The sequence below is a fragment of the Maylandia zebra genome, linkage group LG5, assembly GCF_041146795.1.
Source record: "Maylandia zebra isolate NMK-2024a linkage group LG5, Mzebra_GT3a, whole genome shotgun sequence".
Lineage (NCBI taxonomy): Eukaryota > Metazoa > Chordata > Actinopteri > Cichliformes > Cichlidae > Maylandia > Maylandia zebra.
The window spans coordinates 16,958,844-16,977,882 of NC_135171.1; the positions used below are offsets into that span (position 1 = coordinate 16,958,844).

The 19,039-nt window shown below is 40.9% G+C and overlaps 2 protein-coding genes across 8 annotated transcripts in view; both read right to left on the reverse strand.

The window, feature by feature from the left end:
• Positions 1-507: 507 nt before the first annotated feature.
• Positions 508-5,296, reverse strand: tgif2 (TGFB-induced factor homeobox 2). The gene is made up of 4 exons (XM_004545168.4): positions 5,037-5,296; positions 3,369-3,607; positions 1,281-2,696; positions 508-868 (listed from the first exon to the last, which is right to left on the reverse strand). Exons 1-4 carry the CDS (start codon positions 5,053-5,055, stop codon positions 839-841), a joined length of 1,704 nt encoding a protein of 567 aa, XP_004545225.1. The 5' UTR covers positions 5,056-5,296; the 3' UTR covers positions 508-838.
• Positions 5,297-10,113: 4,817 nt separating this feature from the next.
• dlgap4b (discs, large (Drosophila) homolog-associated protein 4b) overlaps positions 10,114-19,039 on the reverse strand; it is a 136,466-nt gene continuing 127,540 nt past the window's right edge. For 6 of the 7 annotated variants that reach the window (XM_076883875.1, XM_004545162.4, XM_012917545.4 and 3 more), the window contains 4 exons: positions 17,329-17,801; positions 15,115-15,206; positions 12,919-13,089; positions 10,114-12,039 (listed from right to left, as the gene is read on the reverse strand). In XM_076883875.1, coding sequence (XP_076739990.1) covers positions 11,806-12,039; positions 12,919-13,089; positions 15,115-15,206; positions 17,329-17,801 — 970 coding nt within the window. In that variant the 3' untranslated portion in view covers positions 10,114-11,805. Of the gene's footprint in view, positions 12,040-12,881; positions 13,090-15,114; positions 15,207-17,328; positions 17,802-19,039 lie in introns of all 7 variants that reach the window. The other variant, XM_012917546.5, reaches the window with a different exon arrangement.

Here is a 19,039-nt window from a genome sequence, read left to right on the forward strand (position 1 = left end):
AGCATTATTCTCATACAAATGTAACTTTCACACAAACACTGCTACTGTTAAAAGTTGAGATGGCATTTAGCCACAAATTGTGGTTCATCCTATTACAGTTTCATGGAAACTAAAACTTTATGATTAGAAAGTCTATAGAAACCATTTGTAAATAAAAGTGGAAATCACAGATGAGGAAATACTAGAACATTAAATATACAAAAAGTCAGCTACTGAGTGTGGTACATTTGCTTTGCAGAGAACCTATGTGCACAGAGAAATATCTGCTGAATAAAATGGGAACATAGAAACCATAAATATTATAAACCATAAAAGCACCATTTCTCTCACTAAACTGAATGCGTCGTGGAGTTGTGAGGGCTTCATGTTAACAGATGATTGCCTAGAAGAAAAACATGTTTTTGGCTAAATCACTATAATACTGATTTTAATTAAAACTACAGATATAACTGTAGAAAAAAAAAAAAAAAAAAAAAGGGCAAAAAAAAAAGGGCAAAAAAAAAAAAAAAAAAAAAAAAAAAAGCATATACTTCGCAGAAAGTTGACACAACAAGTCACTCCCCTTTTAACTAAAACAACAGGAATACATTATGAAAGGGTCCGAGCTTGCTGCTGTAAAAATCAGTTTCTCTCATCCCAAAAAAATGAATAATAATAATAATAATAAAAAATAAACACATTGCACTAAACTAAGAAGATGGTGATGTGAATATTAAAACAAAACCATGCCCTCATTTTTATCCTAGAGGGGAGTGGATGTTTCGCAGTCAGTGTCTTTTGTACATTCAATAAAATCCAGTACTGCTACTAAAGAGGCCAACTTTGCTGGTGGTGCCAATTACACCAAAAAGTGGGCGATCAATACATCCTGGTAAAAATGGTAAGAGGTTAAAAAACAAAACAAACATAAAAAATTTTTTTTGCATTTACGCTACAGGAATGTTCATTATGAAAGTGATTTAAGAAAACCCCCTTCTGTTGTCAAACAGCATAATAAACACAGTCTCTTTCCCATCTCTTTTTCTATTTTATAAGTACCATTATGTTGGTTACTTTACTTCATCCCAGTTTGCACATCTGATTAACTAATTCCCCGCTGCACATTCTACAGGCTCAGGTTTAAAAATCATATCAAAACGTACTGGTGATGAATAAAAAAAAAAAAAATAATAATAATAATACATTCTCCAATATAGTGTTGTCCATACTAAAATTAGTGTTTGGTCTACACAACTATATATATATTTTTAAAAGAGCTCCTAGTTGACAGTTTCACTCACCGGGTGCAGTGGGCCCCACACGGCACTAATGGGGGTTTTCCCCAGGGAGCGGCTTTGCCTGGTGACCATGCTCCAAACACGGGGCACAGAAGCTGAATTCCTCTGTGAACTACTGCTACTTGTGCTGGTACTGCTCGGGGACGTGGGCTGCTGGGAGGCGGTGTGCTGGGAACTGAGGCCAAGAGGAGGTGTGATGGATGCGGACTGGGGCGAAACTGAGGCAGCGGCTGAAACCTGGGCAGAGGCTGATGCTGGGCTTGTAACTGGGGCTTCAGAAGACATGACAGCTGAAGATGGCAGTGGGCATGCTACTGCAACTGGAGTTGAGGGGGACCTGGGACATGGCAGCTGAAGTGGTATTCCTCTGGTGGGTGGAACAACAGCTACATTTGTGGATAACTCCTGATTTGCAGAGACGGAAGATACATTTGTGACTGGCAGAAGGACTGGGGATGGCACTGAGCCCGGCACACTTGCAGGACATGTAGTGGACAACGGAGTTGCAACTGAGCTGAAGGCTAAAGCTGGTGAGGCTGGAGCAGCTACTGGTTTGTGAGGATCTTGCTGTTTTAAGACTAAGGCAGGTACTGGCATCATGGTTGGCAGATGGGCTGTAAGAAGTTGAGGCTGATCCTGCTCTGTGTGGCAAACGATGACTTTATTCATATGAAGAGGTGATATCCCTGGAGCTGAGAAAAAGACTGGAGCTGGGACTGGAAGAGATGCTTCTGTACTCGCAGGCACCGAATCCTTTCCCGAAGGCACATCTGATGCTGGAACGGTCATAGCTGTCTCCATTAGATGCTGCACCCTGGAAGGATCCAAGACTTGTTGGTTGTCTTCTGGAGGAGGTGTGAGGCCTATCTCTCGGTTACAAGTGCTGCTCTGTGACTCTGCTTGTTCAGTCTCTGTGGGTTTATTCTGGCTCTTCAGCTTCATTTCGTTTTCCAGCTCTATAGCTTTCTGCGCAGCTACATCTGCGAGGAGGCGCAAAGCACTAAAGTCCGGGGGAGCGCATTGATCTGGAGGAGTTGGTGGAGGTGTGTTGAAGAGGCCATTGGTGGTGCTAGCTGCTGTATTTCTGCTGGCAAGACTTGCCAAATAAGGCCCCTGTTCTTTCACTTTCATCAGCAGACTTTGTGCATCCAGCTTCATCAGTGCCTGGACTGACACTTCCTTACCAGGGTAACCTGCTCCTGTCAGAATAGCTGTTGCTGTGCTTCCGAGAACACCGAGGTCGAAAACAGGGGCAGAATGAATGACAGATGGGCGCTCCGGCAATGGGTTGGGAGAGGAGTGGCCCTCATTTCTACCTACAACCTTGCGAGAGATGGTGAACTTGGTGGGATCTTTGCCATCCTTGCGAAGCAGGTCAGGGAGCAGGCGGCGACGTGCGTTGATGAACCAGTTACAGATCTGGGAAAATAAATACAAAAACTGTAGATTTCAGGTATGAGAAGAACCAATATTTTCTGCTTACCAGCCTAAAAGAAGTGTCAGACAACTGACGCAAACAGCAACGTTTCTTCACCTAAACCTGTACCCAAGCACCACTCCCTCTAGTGGTACAGCCTCTCACATGACAAGACAAGGCGTGAGTGCCCCCATACAGCTGGCAGCAATGAAGGTTTGAGCTCAAATATGCTGAGCCACAGAGAAGCCAGTCAAAGGCATTCCAGTGAACTGACTACATAACAAGAAACTCTGCTGCAGCCTCATACTGATCTGCAAATGCCTTATCTAATGCAGCCTGTCTGTGCATGCCTACGTGTTGGGAGGGAAAGAGGAAACGTCTACCACTGATGCAACAAAGTAAAAAAAAGGAAGGCTGGGAAAAATGCTATTCTCTTTAGTACAATGCATACATTCCACTAACATTCAACTATTGTTTTGCTTTCACTTGTTCACAATCAGAAAGAGCAGTTAAAGCAGCAAGTGCTTTTAGATTTACATGCACAATCCATCAGACATCATCAGCCAAATACGCGTCACACTTGTTTGTACTAACAGACGTAGCGTCGTGCCTCTGATGCAAGTTTCTCTCGCGAGTGAAAAGAATAAATCAATAAATGAAAACCTGCTCCTTACCTGCAGCACCGTGAGGCTGGTTTGGCTCGACAGACTTTGTTTCTCCTGCTCTGAAGGGTAGGCGTTGAAGCGGTGCTCGTACAGCCAGCTCTTGAGAATCTGCACCGCCTCCTTGGGCAGGTTACCACGGCGACGGCGCTTCCCAGAGAGTCCCCTTCCTGACAGGTCGAGCGGGGAGCCATCATCGCTGTCCGCTGAGGTGTGCTCCTCACGCTCCGGGCAAGTATCCTCTGTGAGAGCTGAGAGAAAATAGGCAAGACGTCAGTCACTTTGACTTTTACACCCCTGGCTGACTTGGTTTGTAGGAGGTAGTCCTTATAAAGTATTCTGATTCTGATGTTACCCATCACTTATTCTGGCTCATGCATGGTGTGGTTTAGGCACAGTTCTTCAGACACCAGGTAAACAAACATTAAAGGAAGGTAACTGTTTGATCAAGGACATAAAAGTAACAGTACTTGTTTACTGCTATTTTTTTAACTATTACATAGTAACAAACAGATTTACAAGAGCTTTGTGATATTGTACTACACATGCCTTGCAAAAAAAGACTTATGGTTGGCACTGGAGGGAATCTCCCCTCAAAATGGAGCATGCCTGATCCCAGGGGTGGGCAAGTGAATGCAGTAAATGTCCTTCTGTGGGGCTGGGTGAAACCTGACCCCCGGGGGTAGCGCCTGTCCTCACAAAGACATTGTGGCCATATCAACATCACAGTAGCTAGTGGCCCAGGAATCTATTGACAATGCAAAGCACCTCGAGCCGATTCAACAAAAAGGGCAGGAGGGAAATAAAACAGCTATTACTATTAATAAAAACATTTCAGACAGCCCGACTCTATGAATAGGATAGATATTTCAAAAAACAGCCTTAATGTGGTCAAACTGGGTCTGACAAAAAAACAGGACTTCTCGCTTGACAGAGATTTGAGGCATTCCCTGCAGTGCCCCGAAGAGGCGTGACGTACGTGATACTACAACTCCACTGGCTCACGGCACGGACCCTTTAAGATCTACAACAAAAAAAACTCTCCAAACTATCTTACTGACAGCAAGCAAATACAATTCAGTGCAGGGCTGGCTTAGTAAGGTTTCATTCCGATAGGCCAGCTTGTCACATCAGCATCACGCTGATCAACTTGTGTTTACAAAATGTCCTCTCTACCTTTGTAGGCATCTGGAGCTCGGGGTCGCCTTGGAAAGCCTTGAAAAAGTAAAAAAGTTTAATACATGGTCACGGCCTCAGGCTGCTGAGACCGTAAAAAGAAAAAAATGATCGCCCAGCTATGCACAACAGACCGCTTTGTTAGAGAAATTAGGATGCATTTCAAAATACAAAACAAAAACCCCCACTACTTGCATAAAATAAAATATGACCAACCTGGAGGGAAAACGGGTAAATTAGCCATGTGGAAGGCACAAAAGGAGGCGAGCAGGGACGCACAGCCTCCCCGCATGTCGCTCCGCCAGATGGACACCATGCCTGCCTCCAGAGATAACTAGCTGGCTAGCTGTCCCTCCAAATTTCAACACAAACACACGCTGCATTTGCTCGCAACAAAAACCCCCGCATACCAGCCAGAGTCAACAGCGAAAAGCCACGCAGGGGCTCGTAGGCAGACACTCCGCTGGCGAGAAACGGACACGGCAAAAGACGAGTAGAGCTCACCTCTTTTGACTGCTTTCATTCTTTGTCGATAGCTGTATGGAAAACACGCAGCTGTCCAAGTTGCTCGTTGTTACAAAGCGTGCCCGGGAGCCAAACGATGGTTGACACAGCGACACTTTCTTCCAAGGCGCCGAAGGTGTTGGTGCTCTCGTCCCGACTCCAAAAAAACTAAAAGCCGTCGCCGCTAGAGTTGTGCCGCACGGAGGTGAGGAGAAAACAAAAGTCACATTTCCACCACACTCTTCGCTTTCTTGCAAAGATAAATGTTGGCTGTCTTCTGTCGCTCCTTCCTTTTACCTGCAGCGGTTTGCTAATCTTGACAGTCCGTCCCACCCCTTTCACAGCTGTCGGCCAATCGCGTCGCGGCGTTTATTCCTAGGCGAACATGCGCCAATCGCGGCGCGTTTTCAGGCAGAAGACTGGCTCGGTGTCACAGTGAGTGACGGGAGAACCATTTCATTCAAAATACAGCGCAGTCATTGAAACATTCTTATTATCTCGACGCGGTTAAAACCGGAGGGGATCAACTAGCAACCCAGTGGTTACATAGACACAAGCGGGATGTATATATAACAACGGTGTAATCCCTTCAGATCACTGTGGTCATTTTATTATCGTCTCCAGGGGATAGCTTATATCTGTGTTTGAGATATGTAAGACGTAACACAAAAACATAAGCGTCTTAAGAGTTGACTGGTGATTTCTTATTCATTTTGCTCGGTTTCTGTTCAAGCCCGAGAGGCTCGTTTGACAAAAATGGGACTGTTTTGATTTCTCGACATCTGTGGAAGACTCAAACTCCTCCAGAAAACAAGCGGGAGTTTTGGTTTCTGTGAGATTGATAGCACAAACAAATCAACGTAAGATGACTGTAAATGAAGACTATAGATCATAGTATGTTTTCGGTGTTAAAAACGATTTTTACACTTATTTAAAACAAAAAAGCAAAGGAAATCACCTTTTTAAAAGAGCAAAACACTAAAATAAAGGCAGCCATGATGACGTTTTTGAGAAAGTACTGTGTGCATTTATTGAATTTTAGGTCTCTGCATTATACATTTGAACAACCTTGAAATAGTATAAATAGCTCTACAGCATTGTAAAAGATGGGGATTTTAGTCCGACTTTGTTCTTATTTACAGAAGACATTTTTAGAAGCACGGGGAGAAATGCAAGATTATTAGTTTTGTCTTAATATCAAACAACCCTTTTACTCAGTATTGCGCATATACTTTAAATATTACCAGAGTATAGTGACAAGAATCTAAGTAAATCTCACTTTATGAGCACATCCACTCACTCACAACTTTGTCTCAGACAGCACAACCAGTTTTACTAAACCCACAGACCTTGAATTACACACAGCCTATAAGAGTAGTTTAAAGAACAGATTTAAAGTATGTGCTTGCTTCATAAAGTATTTCTTCTAGGATTTGTACAGACACTTTTTGCTACATCATATCTCTCATGTTTAAAAGAGTATTGCCCCTGCCCTTCACCCCCTTTTCCCAGTTATATTCCAAAGTCAGAGAAACAATGAAGGGATACGAAAGAGCTTTTTGTCCTCCCCCTCTCTTCAGAGTACTGCGTGGGGTTAGTTTCACTAGATTCACACTGTCTGATGGAAACACATTTAAATGTGCAAACATGTATCAAACTTGGATTCCCAAAATGAAACTTTTACCCTTTCACAGAAAAAAAATATAGACTGCTCATCAAAGCTATGCTCTGTTATGAAACTCATCATGCATTTAGTGTGATGCTAAATAAAAGCCCATTCATTATCACCCATAAAAATCAATAGTTTAGAGCAGCAATCCCCCCCCCCCACAGTGCCACTGAGCGAGTCACTGATAAACCTACCCAGGAAATCCAGCTAGGTGTGCCCCAGTGATTATTTGTGTGCTAAAGAACAGCTTTGTTTAAATGTATGAGATGAGCTTTCTTTTGTCTCTTTAAGTACCCCACTTACATCCCCTGGTTTCCCATACATGCACACACACAGACACACACACACAGACACAGTCATCAGCAGGCTGGAAAAAGTCTCGACTCTCAGTTTGAAACAGATCACAGAACAACTTTCTCTGTGTTCCTGGCCTCCTCCCCTTAGTGCGCCGGAGATGCCACATTTGTGTTTTACCTGCATTCAAGTCCTACGGTTTTGTGCAAGCAAGCAATATGTGGGGGAAAAATATGAAGAAAAGAAAATGATACATGAAATTATGTAACATATTACATAATTATTAGGTATTGTAAAACATGGCAGTGAGTGCATAGAGTGAAGACACTGTCATCTTGTCGTTGATACATATATATCCACTAGAAGCCGCCCTGCTTACATATAGAAGAGACATCTATGCTTATTTTAGGAGAAGATTTCATCAGACGAGTTCTTCCAGACAGTCAGAAATTAAATCAAGCCAACCACCAAGTTTGAGTCACACTGTAGGCCTCAGATGTTAACGGCCCTATTCACCCCCAGTCAAACGGAAGGGGGTATACTGACAGCCATCACGGAGCCAACTATTGACACCTTTGTGCCATTTTTCTGGCTGAGAGACATCCCCAGCAGGCAAACACAACAGCGAAAGAATGGTGAGCAATCAAGAGTAAGAAGTGGTGCTTACTTGGTATTTCCAATTCAAATTATGTACTTCTGGTTCACAGCAGGTGAGAAACAGACACTGCAACAGCTAAGGCCAGTGGCAAGTAATTAGGAGAGGACAGTTGGAGTTTGTTTGCTTACCAACTGAAAGTGGAAGACAGGCAAATGACAGTGGTTGATCTAAGGCATGTCAGGGGTGACTCGCTGGTTCGGTATGCTACTCGCAGTGTAAAAATCTAAAGTGAGGGGATATGTGCAATCAAAGCGATGTGTCCCCTTCATGCAAATTATGCAATGCCAGCTATGTAATTTCACTGTAAACACATGGCAGAGACATCATATGTTTTCTTGAGTGAAAAAAAAGAAAAAGAAAAATCAGCCCCTGTTGCTGCAGACTTCAGAAACGATGCTTTTCAAAATGCAAACTCCTAAGTTCATGAACCAAACGAAGAGGTTTGATCCACAAGTGATGGCCAGTTCTGCTGTCAAACATGGACTTATCAAAATCTTTAAATCTATATGTTGCTATGGCTACAGTGTACTTAATCTATTTTCACAGTCGACATTTGAGTTCCTTGAAGCTGACATTTAAATACACAAGATGAATTTAAAACAGTGAATTCATCTTTGGCTTACGCAGTCTTCAGTGGAAAGAAAAAAAAGCAACTGAATAAATGATTAAAACACAATCACTAATGTATGTAATGCTTTAATAAGAAAGTCTTCTTTGAATAAAAATAAGTGCAGGTATTTTGGGTGCTCCTCTGATGGGGGGGGAGATAATGTAACAATGAACTTTGATTTCGTTATTTTGTTGAGTGATGGGAAGCAAAATAAAATCAAAAAACACTTCTGGAAACACGAAACCTGCTCACTGTGCCTGCTGCATGAAGCCTAGATGAAAGCACTTAAAGAAGTCAAATATTTAAGTATCTGCAGTTACAGCACAAACAGAAAATGCTAAGGTAGTGGAAAAGAGAAGACAAAAGACACCAGGAGGAGTGAAAGATTTCGTCCCAACAACAGGAATAAATATTCGGTATATAGTTCCCCGTGTCATTCTGTCGGGTAAACATTACCCCTCAAAAGTTTGAGGTAATTTTGCAAAACTCCCACTTCACATCTGTGAAAACATGTATAAAACTAAAAATGACCAATCAAAATATACCCAAACTTGAGCTGGTACACTGGACTTCTCAGACAAGTCTGAAATTAATCAGACTTATAACATTCAAACACAAAAACTAATTCATGAATGCAAGCAAATAACAGTAAATGGGATCTTCATTAAAAAGAAAAAAAAAACTCTTTTGCAAAACAACAACTTTGATAATTCATGGTTACCAACAATAATTATATTTAGAATTAAACACATCATTTTTATTAAAGAGCGTGCGCATGCCGGTGGACTGACCATTAGACGAACATTAAAAAAAGATTTTTGTAATTGCCAATACTGTTAATTTAGGGCAGCTGCAGGATAAACCTTACGCTGCGTATAAAGTAAAGGTTTACAAAAATGTTGCAGATCAAAATGTATTAATCAATCATTACTGGAATCTATATCAAGGGATCAATCCTGTGCTCCAGTGGCAGATTACATCAGCAAGTGCAAGATAGCTACCTAACTTCTATCTATGCATGACAGCTATCTCGATAAAGTGTTGTGGCTCACACACAGTACAGAAAGAAAGAGTGCACCAGGAAAGATGTTCCCTGTCAAAGATTCTGGTAACTTATTGATAATAAAATAATTATAACCCTCGTTGTGTTTCTGGTAATTATCTCCTATATTATATCGGATTAATGACATTTTATTTAGCTTGCATTTTTCCACATTTGTGAAAAACGTTTCTCAGATATATTCCACATCTTTAAATTATACCAAAAATATCAGTTATAGTGCTGCTAGCCTGACAACATGACTATAAATAGATTATTTTTTTTCACTGATTTTGCTGAGAGCTGCATGTTTCACTTGGGGAGAAAAAAACTGACACTCTGGGTCTTTAGATGCAGAGTGCTGACTCGTGCTTCTCAGGCAGACTGCTCTAACTTAACACGAGAAGCGAACATGGTACTGGTAATGCAAGCAGTGCGCTCCTGACCTATTTGATAATGTTATGAAAACTGTATCGCTGATTAAAAATATTGGATAGTTAAGAGCCTGATAGATCAGCCTTTATGGGTTTTAGAGTAGTCTCAAAACGCTCTTAAAAAAAAGGGAACTACCTATTACATGCCTGAAAAGTTAAACAGTGTGTACTGTTCTTTTCACAAACCAACATGATTTGGCTCTTATGGGAACCATTTCATAAAGCTGCCAATAGAAGACTAGAAACTCTGATTTATGAGTGATTTACATCTCCTAGCGCAATGATCTACAGGGTTTTATCTCATTCTTTCTGTTCTCTTTAGAGCTGGTTTGCACTTCTCAGAGTAGTAAAAAAACAAAAACAAAACAAAACATTGTATGAATCAATAAATGTTTTTATTAAGTGACAATATCTGGACCTGCTTCAGCCATTTCCAATTACCTTTTATTTTGACTGTTTGTTTTTCAGTTATTTTCCCAGGGGTGATTCTCTTATTTCAATTTACCGGTAATTTCTATTCTTTGAAAATGTTTAGGTTTAGTGTCCATTTAAATTAATATTATATGGACTGTATAAATAAAAGACAAGATTTAGGAAAATCAGTCCAGGTATTACAATAAAAATCACATAACTTTTTGAAAGCAGCTGGTTCACAGTGTCCAGAGATCCTGAGTTTCAAACACATCAAAGCCTCTTCTTGACATAACTAACAGATAGTAATTAAGGATATCTCCTCTATATATTTATTTCTATATATTTATTAGTGTTCCAAGTTCACAAAATTGTTTCAGTTATAGTCTTAAATTCCCCCCAGTTTGTTTTAATTTTAGTTATCTAAAATGTCTTTTTAAACATCTAATCCACAGTGAAAGAAACAACATTAAATGTAATGGCATGTAATGTAATGGCTTCTGTTAATGGCACAAGTTTTGTCAGCTATGTTAACATAACTGAAAGAGGTTTCCTAATAATTATTCTTTTAATATGACAAACTGGTATTAGGGATCATGCCATTAGAACACAGGAGTGAAGGTAAGTATGCCTGAAATGTTGGTAATTGTAATTAATTGCTGCCAATTATAACATTTCTGCTGGTCAGTGCTACATTAGCTTAAAACAAGTGAGCTTCTCTTCACAAAACAAAGAAAACAAAAACATTTCTAAAAAACCCCAAACTTTCGAGCGGTAGTGCGTATCCTAAAATGTCCTCAAGCTTTGCCTGATTATTGGGATGCGTTCTCATTCAAAATCTATTCAGACACTAAACCTAAAGTTTGTTAAAAAACATCTTTGACACAATCGACTCTGTAGGACATACGCAAGAGGTAACTGCTACCTATACAAATACCCCTTTAAACCTGACTTTCAGTTTCATCACACCAAAACTATTCGTAATAACCTGATCTAAACTGATTTTTATATAACTCAAATGATGAAGAAAGTTAACAAACAAACAAATAAATAGGAGGAAGACACACAGGTGAGTTTGTGGTATGTGTGCAGTGTCTGTGATGGCCACAAGGCGGTGTTGTGCAAAAGCTACAAGATGGCCAATGGTCTGGGAAGAGAGCAGGACGATGGAAGACAGAAAAGCATAAACGCTTGCCTTCTGTCTGCTTAAAATATCTTATAGCCGAGATACAGGAACATTTAAAACAGTCTTCATATAGATTCTTTAGGATATAATTGTCATTATAACAATACCTTCATTAACAATTTTTTATGATGATATCAAGAACCGTAACAAGAAAAGATAAAGTTCATCAGCTGAGGTTTTCAATGGCAAGACTCAAATGAGGAGTCTCCTGCTTCAAAGTCCGTTGGGTCCGAGAAATATTCAATGACTTGTTTGCTCATTTGAAGTCACCAGGACCAGCCTATTATTGTATGAATGTGTCAAAACCCTCCAAACTCAGGAATTTCCCACTCTTTTCCCTCCACCCGTACCCATCTTCACTGAGATGACTCATTTACATTGCAAAAGCTTCCTCTCCTTTCTCCAGGTGTTTAACTGACACTTAACTGTCCTTTGTTCCAACCCAACGGCCCTCTCTCACAGTTTCTTTCAGAGACGAGTCTGGGCCTCAGGGACGTAAATTTCGATGCTGTCTGCGCTCTCTGTGGCCGAGTTCTGGCGAAACGAGGCAGCCTTCTTAGCAGCCAGCAGACGCTTGCGAGCCTCTTGTCGCTGTTTCTCTGCCGAGCTCAAGGAAGAGTTGGATGAAGAGTCGGCACTCTTCTCGCGGCCCAGCGGTGGTCGTACCTTACCAGGCTTCTTTGACGCCGCCTTCTCCTCGTCCTGTCGTGTTGGGAGTGACAGAAAGTGACAGAGAGGGAAGAGTAATGTGTGAAAAGAGGAGATAAGGGGGGAAAAAGACAGATATCATCCAGTGAGAAAATATAATCAAGAAACATCAAGGTCTTTCATCAGTTTAGACAAGATCTGCAGACAGGACTTTGACAAGACAGTACAACAGGGCTAATTCTCTTCAATTAAGATTGAAATAACAGTGATTTTACATGATAAACAGAGACACTGACAGTACAGACACCTGAAAAACAGACACTGAGAAAAAAAAGACTAAACAGTCATTTGAATATAAATTTTCAAAGACATGAAATGGTAACATGAACTGATGGGGAGTTTACATTAAGTTTAAATTATAAGGCTCACAAGACACACCCGATGCACGTATACTGACAAGCAACAGAAGCAAAAGCACCTCAGAGACAGGTAAAACAGCCACTGACATAAAGATGCAGGCACAGAGACACATATACACACAGTTACTTATTAACAATCAACAAAGGACACACAAGCACACAGACTTTTAAATAACAAAAGCCAGAATTCTTTCACATGAACCAGCACATCTCAGCCATGCTTCGCTGCAACACACAGATCAGAAAAATGACACATGCATGCTCAAAGTAGGGCTTCATACATAAAAACACACAAGCGTCAGCCCTCTTTGAGATGTTTTAATTTTTCCATGCATGCCTACAGGGATCACTCTGGCCCCTTTGGACAGGGAGGCCTTGTAAGAGTTCATCCCACGAAGGGGATGCGGGGTAAAAGAAGAGTGGGAGCAATGGTAGTGGTGGTGGGAGGAGAGAGGCCGGTTTCGGCGGCTTTCCTACCCCAGCCAGGGCACTGGGCAGCAGGGGTGGGAAGTACCTTCCGCTCAGAATTTGACTGGGCAGCTGCAGATGTCACGGGCTGCCAGTCATTGGACTTGAGATGGTACAGCTCATCAAATTTGAGGCTGATGTCTTCAATGGATAGCTGAAGGAGGTCCCAAAAACCAGCCAGGTCCTGGGCTGTAGGGCGTGGGTTGGCATTTGTATTCTAACCAGAAGAGAGATGAAAATGATTGAGGAGTAAGAATACAATACATGTAATCTATATAACACTGTAATGAATATTACAATGAGAAAAGAATCATGAGATATAAAAGCTGACTGCAGTCAAGCGTAAGTGTACAAAGTGTTACACAGCTGATGAAACCTTGTTAAAAATAAAACAGTTTTTTCTTTTTTCTTTTTTTATTACTACCCTTAAGCCCAAACAACTTAACTTCTTTTTGGAGTTTGGAGTTTTTGTCCAGAATGTGAATCAAACTCATTCTGGTTATGGGTTAGTTTGTTTTCCTGCTATCACGGTGTAGCCTCTAAAGCTCCAAAAAAGAAGGATTCTGACAAATTTGCCTGTTTTCAACCTTTTCAGTGTACCAGAGAAGTCTTGTCCAGGAATATGATGCATGTGTGAAAATGGAAAACAAATTTTATATGAAAAATAAATAAATACAAATAAAATTAACCACTGAAAATGTAAAAGTTGGCTAAATCTATTTGAGATGATCTTGGCAAGTAAAAGGGCGGTATCTATGTCCATGATGTGCCATCATCTTGGTGGGATGGTTTCTTTACATCACACTCCGTCTGTCACTGGAACCTCAGGACCTCAGTGTATTGTAGTTTCACCACAGCTGGAACCACCACTGTCCATGGAAGCCTTCAGCTGTTTGACTAGAAAGTAGATAGCACTGACTGTAGGTTTGGTTTTAAAATGAGCACTGTTTCTTACCCGGAAAGCTTATTTGGTTGCTCCTTTTTCTTTTCTTTTAACTATAACAGACCCTTCCCCTTCTTTTGGCTTTAAACCAACCTCCTTTGAGGCTTGAAAGAACTGCTGCTAATATGTGTTTAGCTGAATTACAACAATGCTATTTACAGTTTAGATTGAGAGTCATATGTAGACAATGCAGATTCCAAGATCATCAGCTCAAACAACCATATGCAAGTTATTCAAACATGTCACCAATTTGACAAGGTCTGGAAGAAGACCCAAACCGGCACCCTCAGATAACAGGAAATGGGTTAGGATGTTGAGGAACAAACCAGGAGCCTCCATTATTTTATAATGCAAATGTGTGCCTGTTGTGTGTGTAATGTTCTGCTGATTAAGCCGCTGCCTCTCTTGGCCAACACACGATCACAAAAGGTATTTTAATTCTCAAGAGTTTTATCTTCTTATTAAATTTAAAAAAAAGTATCAATGGAGGAGGACAAAAGCTGCATAATAGCACTGCCTGCTTTGACCAGCAAGAGTTATGGCACAGAAAAGCTGTTGTTTTCATATTTAGCACTAGAGGGAGCTACATCACAGCTTAACTCTTTTTGTTGAGCTGGAGGGACTACTATCGCAGCACGGTTTAGTCATTTCAATAACATCATACATTTCCAACTCCCACGTTGATAAATTCAGTACTTTGATCTAGAAGGCAACCACTCAGCATCTAGTGTCAAATCAAACTGTTCCCTCTATGTTTATTCTGCTGATTAAACCTGCAGATACTGCCCGATATGAAGTAAAGGCTGCTCTGAGATCTTTTACTCTCACACAGCCACTGCTTGTAATGCTTGGGGAAGGCTGGCTTTTAGATTGTGCCTTCTTTTTCTGTGCACTACATTTATGCAGCTTTATATCACTGCCGTGATCTATATTCATATATTCTAGATAAACCGCGTAGTCGCTCTATATTTCTTACTTTGCAGCATTTGTTGTAAAGGATGCGGTATATAGCCATTTTCACTAAAACAAGGGCTTATTTCTTTATTTTAAGCTCCTTTTCTTTTGTGTGGGTTGATCCCAATGACTTGTTTTGTGTAGGCCTAATATGCTGTATATCAGATTAGTTGTCATATGTGCGATAGCTTTTGTAATCATCAAAGCAAGCAGCTCTTGCTGTGGACACACAAAAAACCCCAACAAATTCCCAAATTGGTAACGGGTACAAGAAACTAGCTGGGACTTTCAGTCTCGTGAGCGAGCCTGCAAAGTGGAATCATCACAGAAAGGCCATGTACACACCAAGTTTTGTTCACACAGTCCCCGGAACTGCTGAAACTTCTGAGACATTAGGAGTTGGGCACTTCCTACTGCACTGCGAATCTTCCCCAGCACTACAGTGAGAGAAAGAAAAAAAAATGTAACAATCATTGAAGATTTTCTCTTTTCTTTCTTTCTACCTCCTAAAGTAGAGACAGAATTCATAGTGGCACTTTACACACTGACCTGCATACAGTTGGTCTCACTGGGTAAACACTTGCTGGTTTTTTTCTTTGGTGCAGAACATTATCATACAAAGCAAAACTTTAGGGTCTAGACGTAGGTGTAGGAAACAGTGAATCTAACAGACTCCACAGGATGTCATGAAGGGGATTACAGTGTATTGGACATTGTGATTCTATTTAAAGGAATGTAAGCCTATATAGATACCCCAGCCTTCTGTCTGTCACTTGTTACTATGCTAGTCTTTTGCTTTGTCAAAATCAGGACAAACATCTGTCCTGACAAAATTGCGGCTTCTATTCAATCACTGCATTTCAAATGTATTATACTATTTATGATTATAGTGTTATGCCACCTGGGTCTGGAAAACAGCTCGACATCAGATTTAATCCTGAATATTTTACTGTAACACACACACACACACACACACACACACACACACACACACACACACACACACACACACACACACACACACACACACACACCTGAGTATATGTCAAATATATAGTCAAATATAGGAAAGGGCCTTGTCTGAATATTGACCACCTACAGCCCTGCTTGTGTGTACTGTGTGTATTTGCTCTATGCCACAGGCTGATGTGGAGGCATTAATCTAATCTGGGGGTTTAATCAGGTCCAGACTAGATTTGTGTAATTCTGGAGATTAGAGGCCCGTTTGTGTGCGGTAACCCCAGGTATTACCGCCTCATCCCTGCCATGCTGTGCAACTCTGATAAGAGTGAGAAGAGGCCTTGAGGCAAGACCCTATAAACGGAGCTCCACACCAAGTGCCGGAGCGAGACAACAACAGACGTTTGGAAGAGCTGAAGCGCTTCGGTAGTGATTTGACATTTAGCCTTGGCGTGCTCTTTCTGGAACTTTCTGGCTTAAATTATGGCTATGTCAACCATAGATAGAAAGTTTCAAATTTTAAATGGAAAAAAAACGTGTTTTAATTGTGTGTTTGTATCTCTAGCTTATAATGAAAAAGATCCCTATGCAGTAACACATATGCAACCACTTTATCTGCAAGAAAAACTATAAAGAACAAACATGTTTTACTTAAAAACATTTTTATGTATGAAAAAGCTACTCCTGATCACAGTTAGCAACTTAGCCTGCTATGAAAGCCCTAATCACCTCTGCACCACGGTCTGCTGAGCTGTAAAGTGGACTCAACTACATGTGCTGCAGACTCTGCTTACTCCTGCTGACTCTTGTAAATACTAGAGTAAGAGCGCATCCTACTGGACAAACTATGTCATAACATAGTTTTTGAGATAAGAGGTGAAATGTCTTTATTAAACTCAAAAAAGTTGAGTTTTTTCTTTTCAAGCTCTTTCTAATCTACTTAAATAACGATGACCAGGACGAGAACCTACACAGACATATGCCATGACACAATTACCCTAAATATCTTTGGAATATGCCATCCATTCATTCAACTTAGGGCAGTGGAGAGGACAGGTCACCAGCCCATCACAGAGCTAACCTGGAGAAACTGACTGTTTAGTTAAGGTTTATGTGACCGATAAAACTATGGCCACCATAGCTCAGTCTATTATTCTGGGAGTGTGGGAGGAAACCAGAGCAATCGCAGGGTTATGATGTTTTTCAGGAGTGTGTCCCGATTGATTTACGTATGAATTTTTAAACAATTTCCTTTATGTTACTGCACACAAAACTATCACTGGTAGTGCAATGAACTTGTGAATTTGGTTTATGGTCACGAGGTTTAATTAGTTCATGTTTATTTCTGAGAAATTTTGCTTTTCTTCCTGTAATTTTGCCATTGTGGTATACAACAATACCCAGGAGTCATAGGCTCTGCTGTGAATTTAACACTCTCTGTTCCAGACAATAACAAAATGTGTCAACACAACCAAAACCATATCTGAGACAACAAAGTAAACTGATTTATGCTTTTTCTATTCTGCAACCTTCTCCAGCTGGCAGAGGTACTTAAACAATGAGAAAACTGTGTTACAGTGAGCACCCTGCCATCCTTACCCTCTTCTGAGAGCTGGTTATCTTTGGTTTCCTGTTCCATCTGCTGGCACCAGCCTTCCATGCGTCCCGTCTCGGCCTGCAGTAGCTTCAAGAACCACTGGCCGTCCCTCCGACACAGCGTTCCCCCTCCTCCGCTCTGAGGGACACTGCTGTTATTCCCGCTGTCCAGCCAGGGGTCTGGCGGTGGAAGAGAAGAGGGGTCCAACGCTGGGTCCAGACTTTCCGAAAAAGAGGAAGAGCTGCTTCTTGTGGTGGAGCGGTTGAGAATCTGCCTGGGAGGTGGAGGTGAAGAGGTGGGGTCGGCGCTGTCTAAAGAGTCTCGTCCAGGAGGGGAGCTCATGGACTGACTGGCACAATTGACCATGACTTTCTTCTCAGTGGGTTTGGCATTAATTACATGGGAGATGATAGAGATGTCCTGCGTGTCTGAGTCTGTTTCGTGCTTTGAGGCCATGCTGCTGGAGTGACTGAGCCTGAAAAAAAGTATTTGACACTGTGATAAATTTGCCTTTTTTCATAATTAGAAGAACATTGTGACATTTTATGTGCACAGCATTAACAAAGAAAACCTGTTTACTCCTTACTGGAACAAACAGGTCTTTCTTAGTTTAAACAGTGAGCCAATTCCACTGGTTAATGTAGACATTATAAATACAGAGGATATAATGGAGTCTGGGCCTTGCATACATTATGATGCACTCAGACCAGCATCAAATGATTTGTGAGGATTGGAACTCTAGCTTCTTGTTTTTCTAAGGCTGATTAGATATGATGGATGCAATGACTGAGCATTACTGTTATCAGTCAGAAAATGAACATAAGGAGGTTTGCGTTCAGTCAAATAATGAAACATAAAGAAGAGGGAGAAAAAAAAAAACCCTGAAGAATGACAGAATCATTGCACCAAAACTGACATAACAGAGTCACATAGCACAATACCAGCAAAATACAAACAGGTCACAGAATGCACTGCACCAAACAAATGAATCTTAACCACACATTAAACAGAGACATATTTAAAGTTTCCCGCGGTCCGTAGCCAAAACTAGCTGCCAGAGACAGACGTGCATTTGCCCTGTTCTCTGTTATCTTGATTATATTCAAGCACTTTGCAAAAGACTGTAAGGAGACAAGAAAGCAGACAGTCACTTACTATACAAGATACCTGATTGTATACACGCCTAATAAATGCGTAAAACACTCAATCTGCACTTTCCAGACTGTCTGCAGCACTTGAATATAATCTGTAGAAAAAGTGTGAGTCATCACCCTGTGGCAAGTTTAAATTGTGTGCACATTTCACATTTAACTGCATTATGCATGTTCACAGTCCAACACTTCAAGACTATTCTCACATTTACTTGCTACAAGTTGAGTTCAAAAGACAGACTTTAGCAAACTAAGATAATTTGGGTCTGCTGCACAATTATCACTCACAGAAAGTAATGAATGAGGAGCCTTACAACCAGCAATTAAACTTTTCAATTACGACAAAAAATAGCTTCATATTTGACAATTTGAATTCAATGTAGGAGGCTTTTAAGAATTTCTAGGTGAGTAATTAATCCCCCCCCATTACATTACACATGATTAATATTTTTGTTTATTTGAACATGCCCGGGGGGGATCTTTGAGTAGTTAATATTCATTATAGGAATATGGTTCAATGTTGAAAACACAACACACAAAGACAATGAGGGTGTTTTAACAT

Bases quoted from the DNA above. Each gene is read 5' to 3' on its own strand.
- tgif2 (XM_004545168.4), bottom strand. The intron at 2,697-3,368 runs GTAAGGAGCAGG...TTATTTTCCCAG, and splicing joins CCAGCCTCACGGTGCTGCAG to ATCTGTAACTGGTTCATCAA. The intron at 869-1,280 runs GTGAGTGAAACT...CATTTTTACCAG, and splicing joins TGTGGGGCCCACTGCACCCG to GATGTATTGATCGCCCACTT.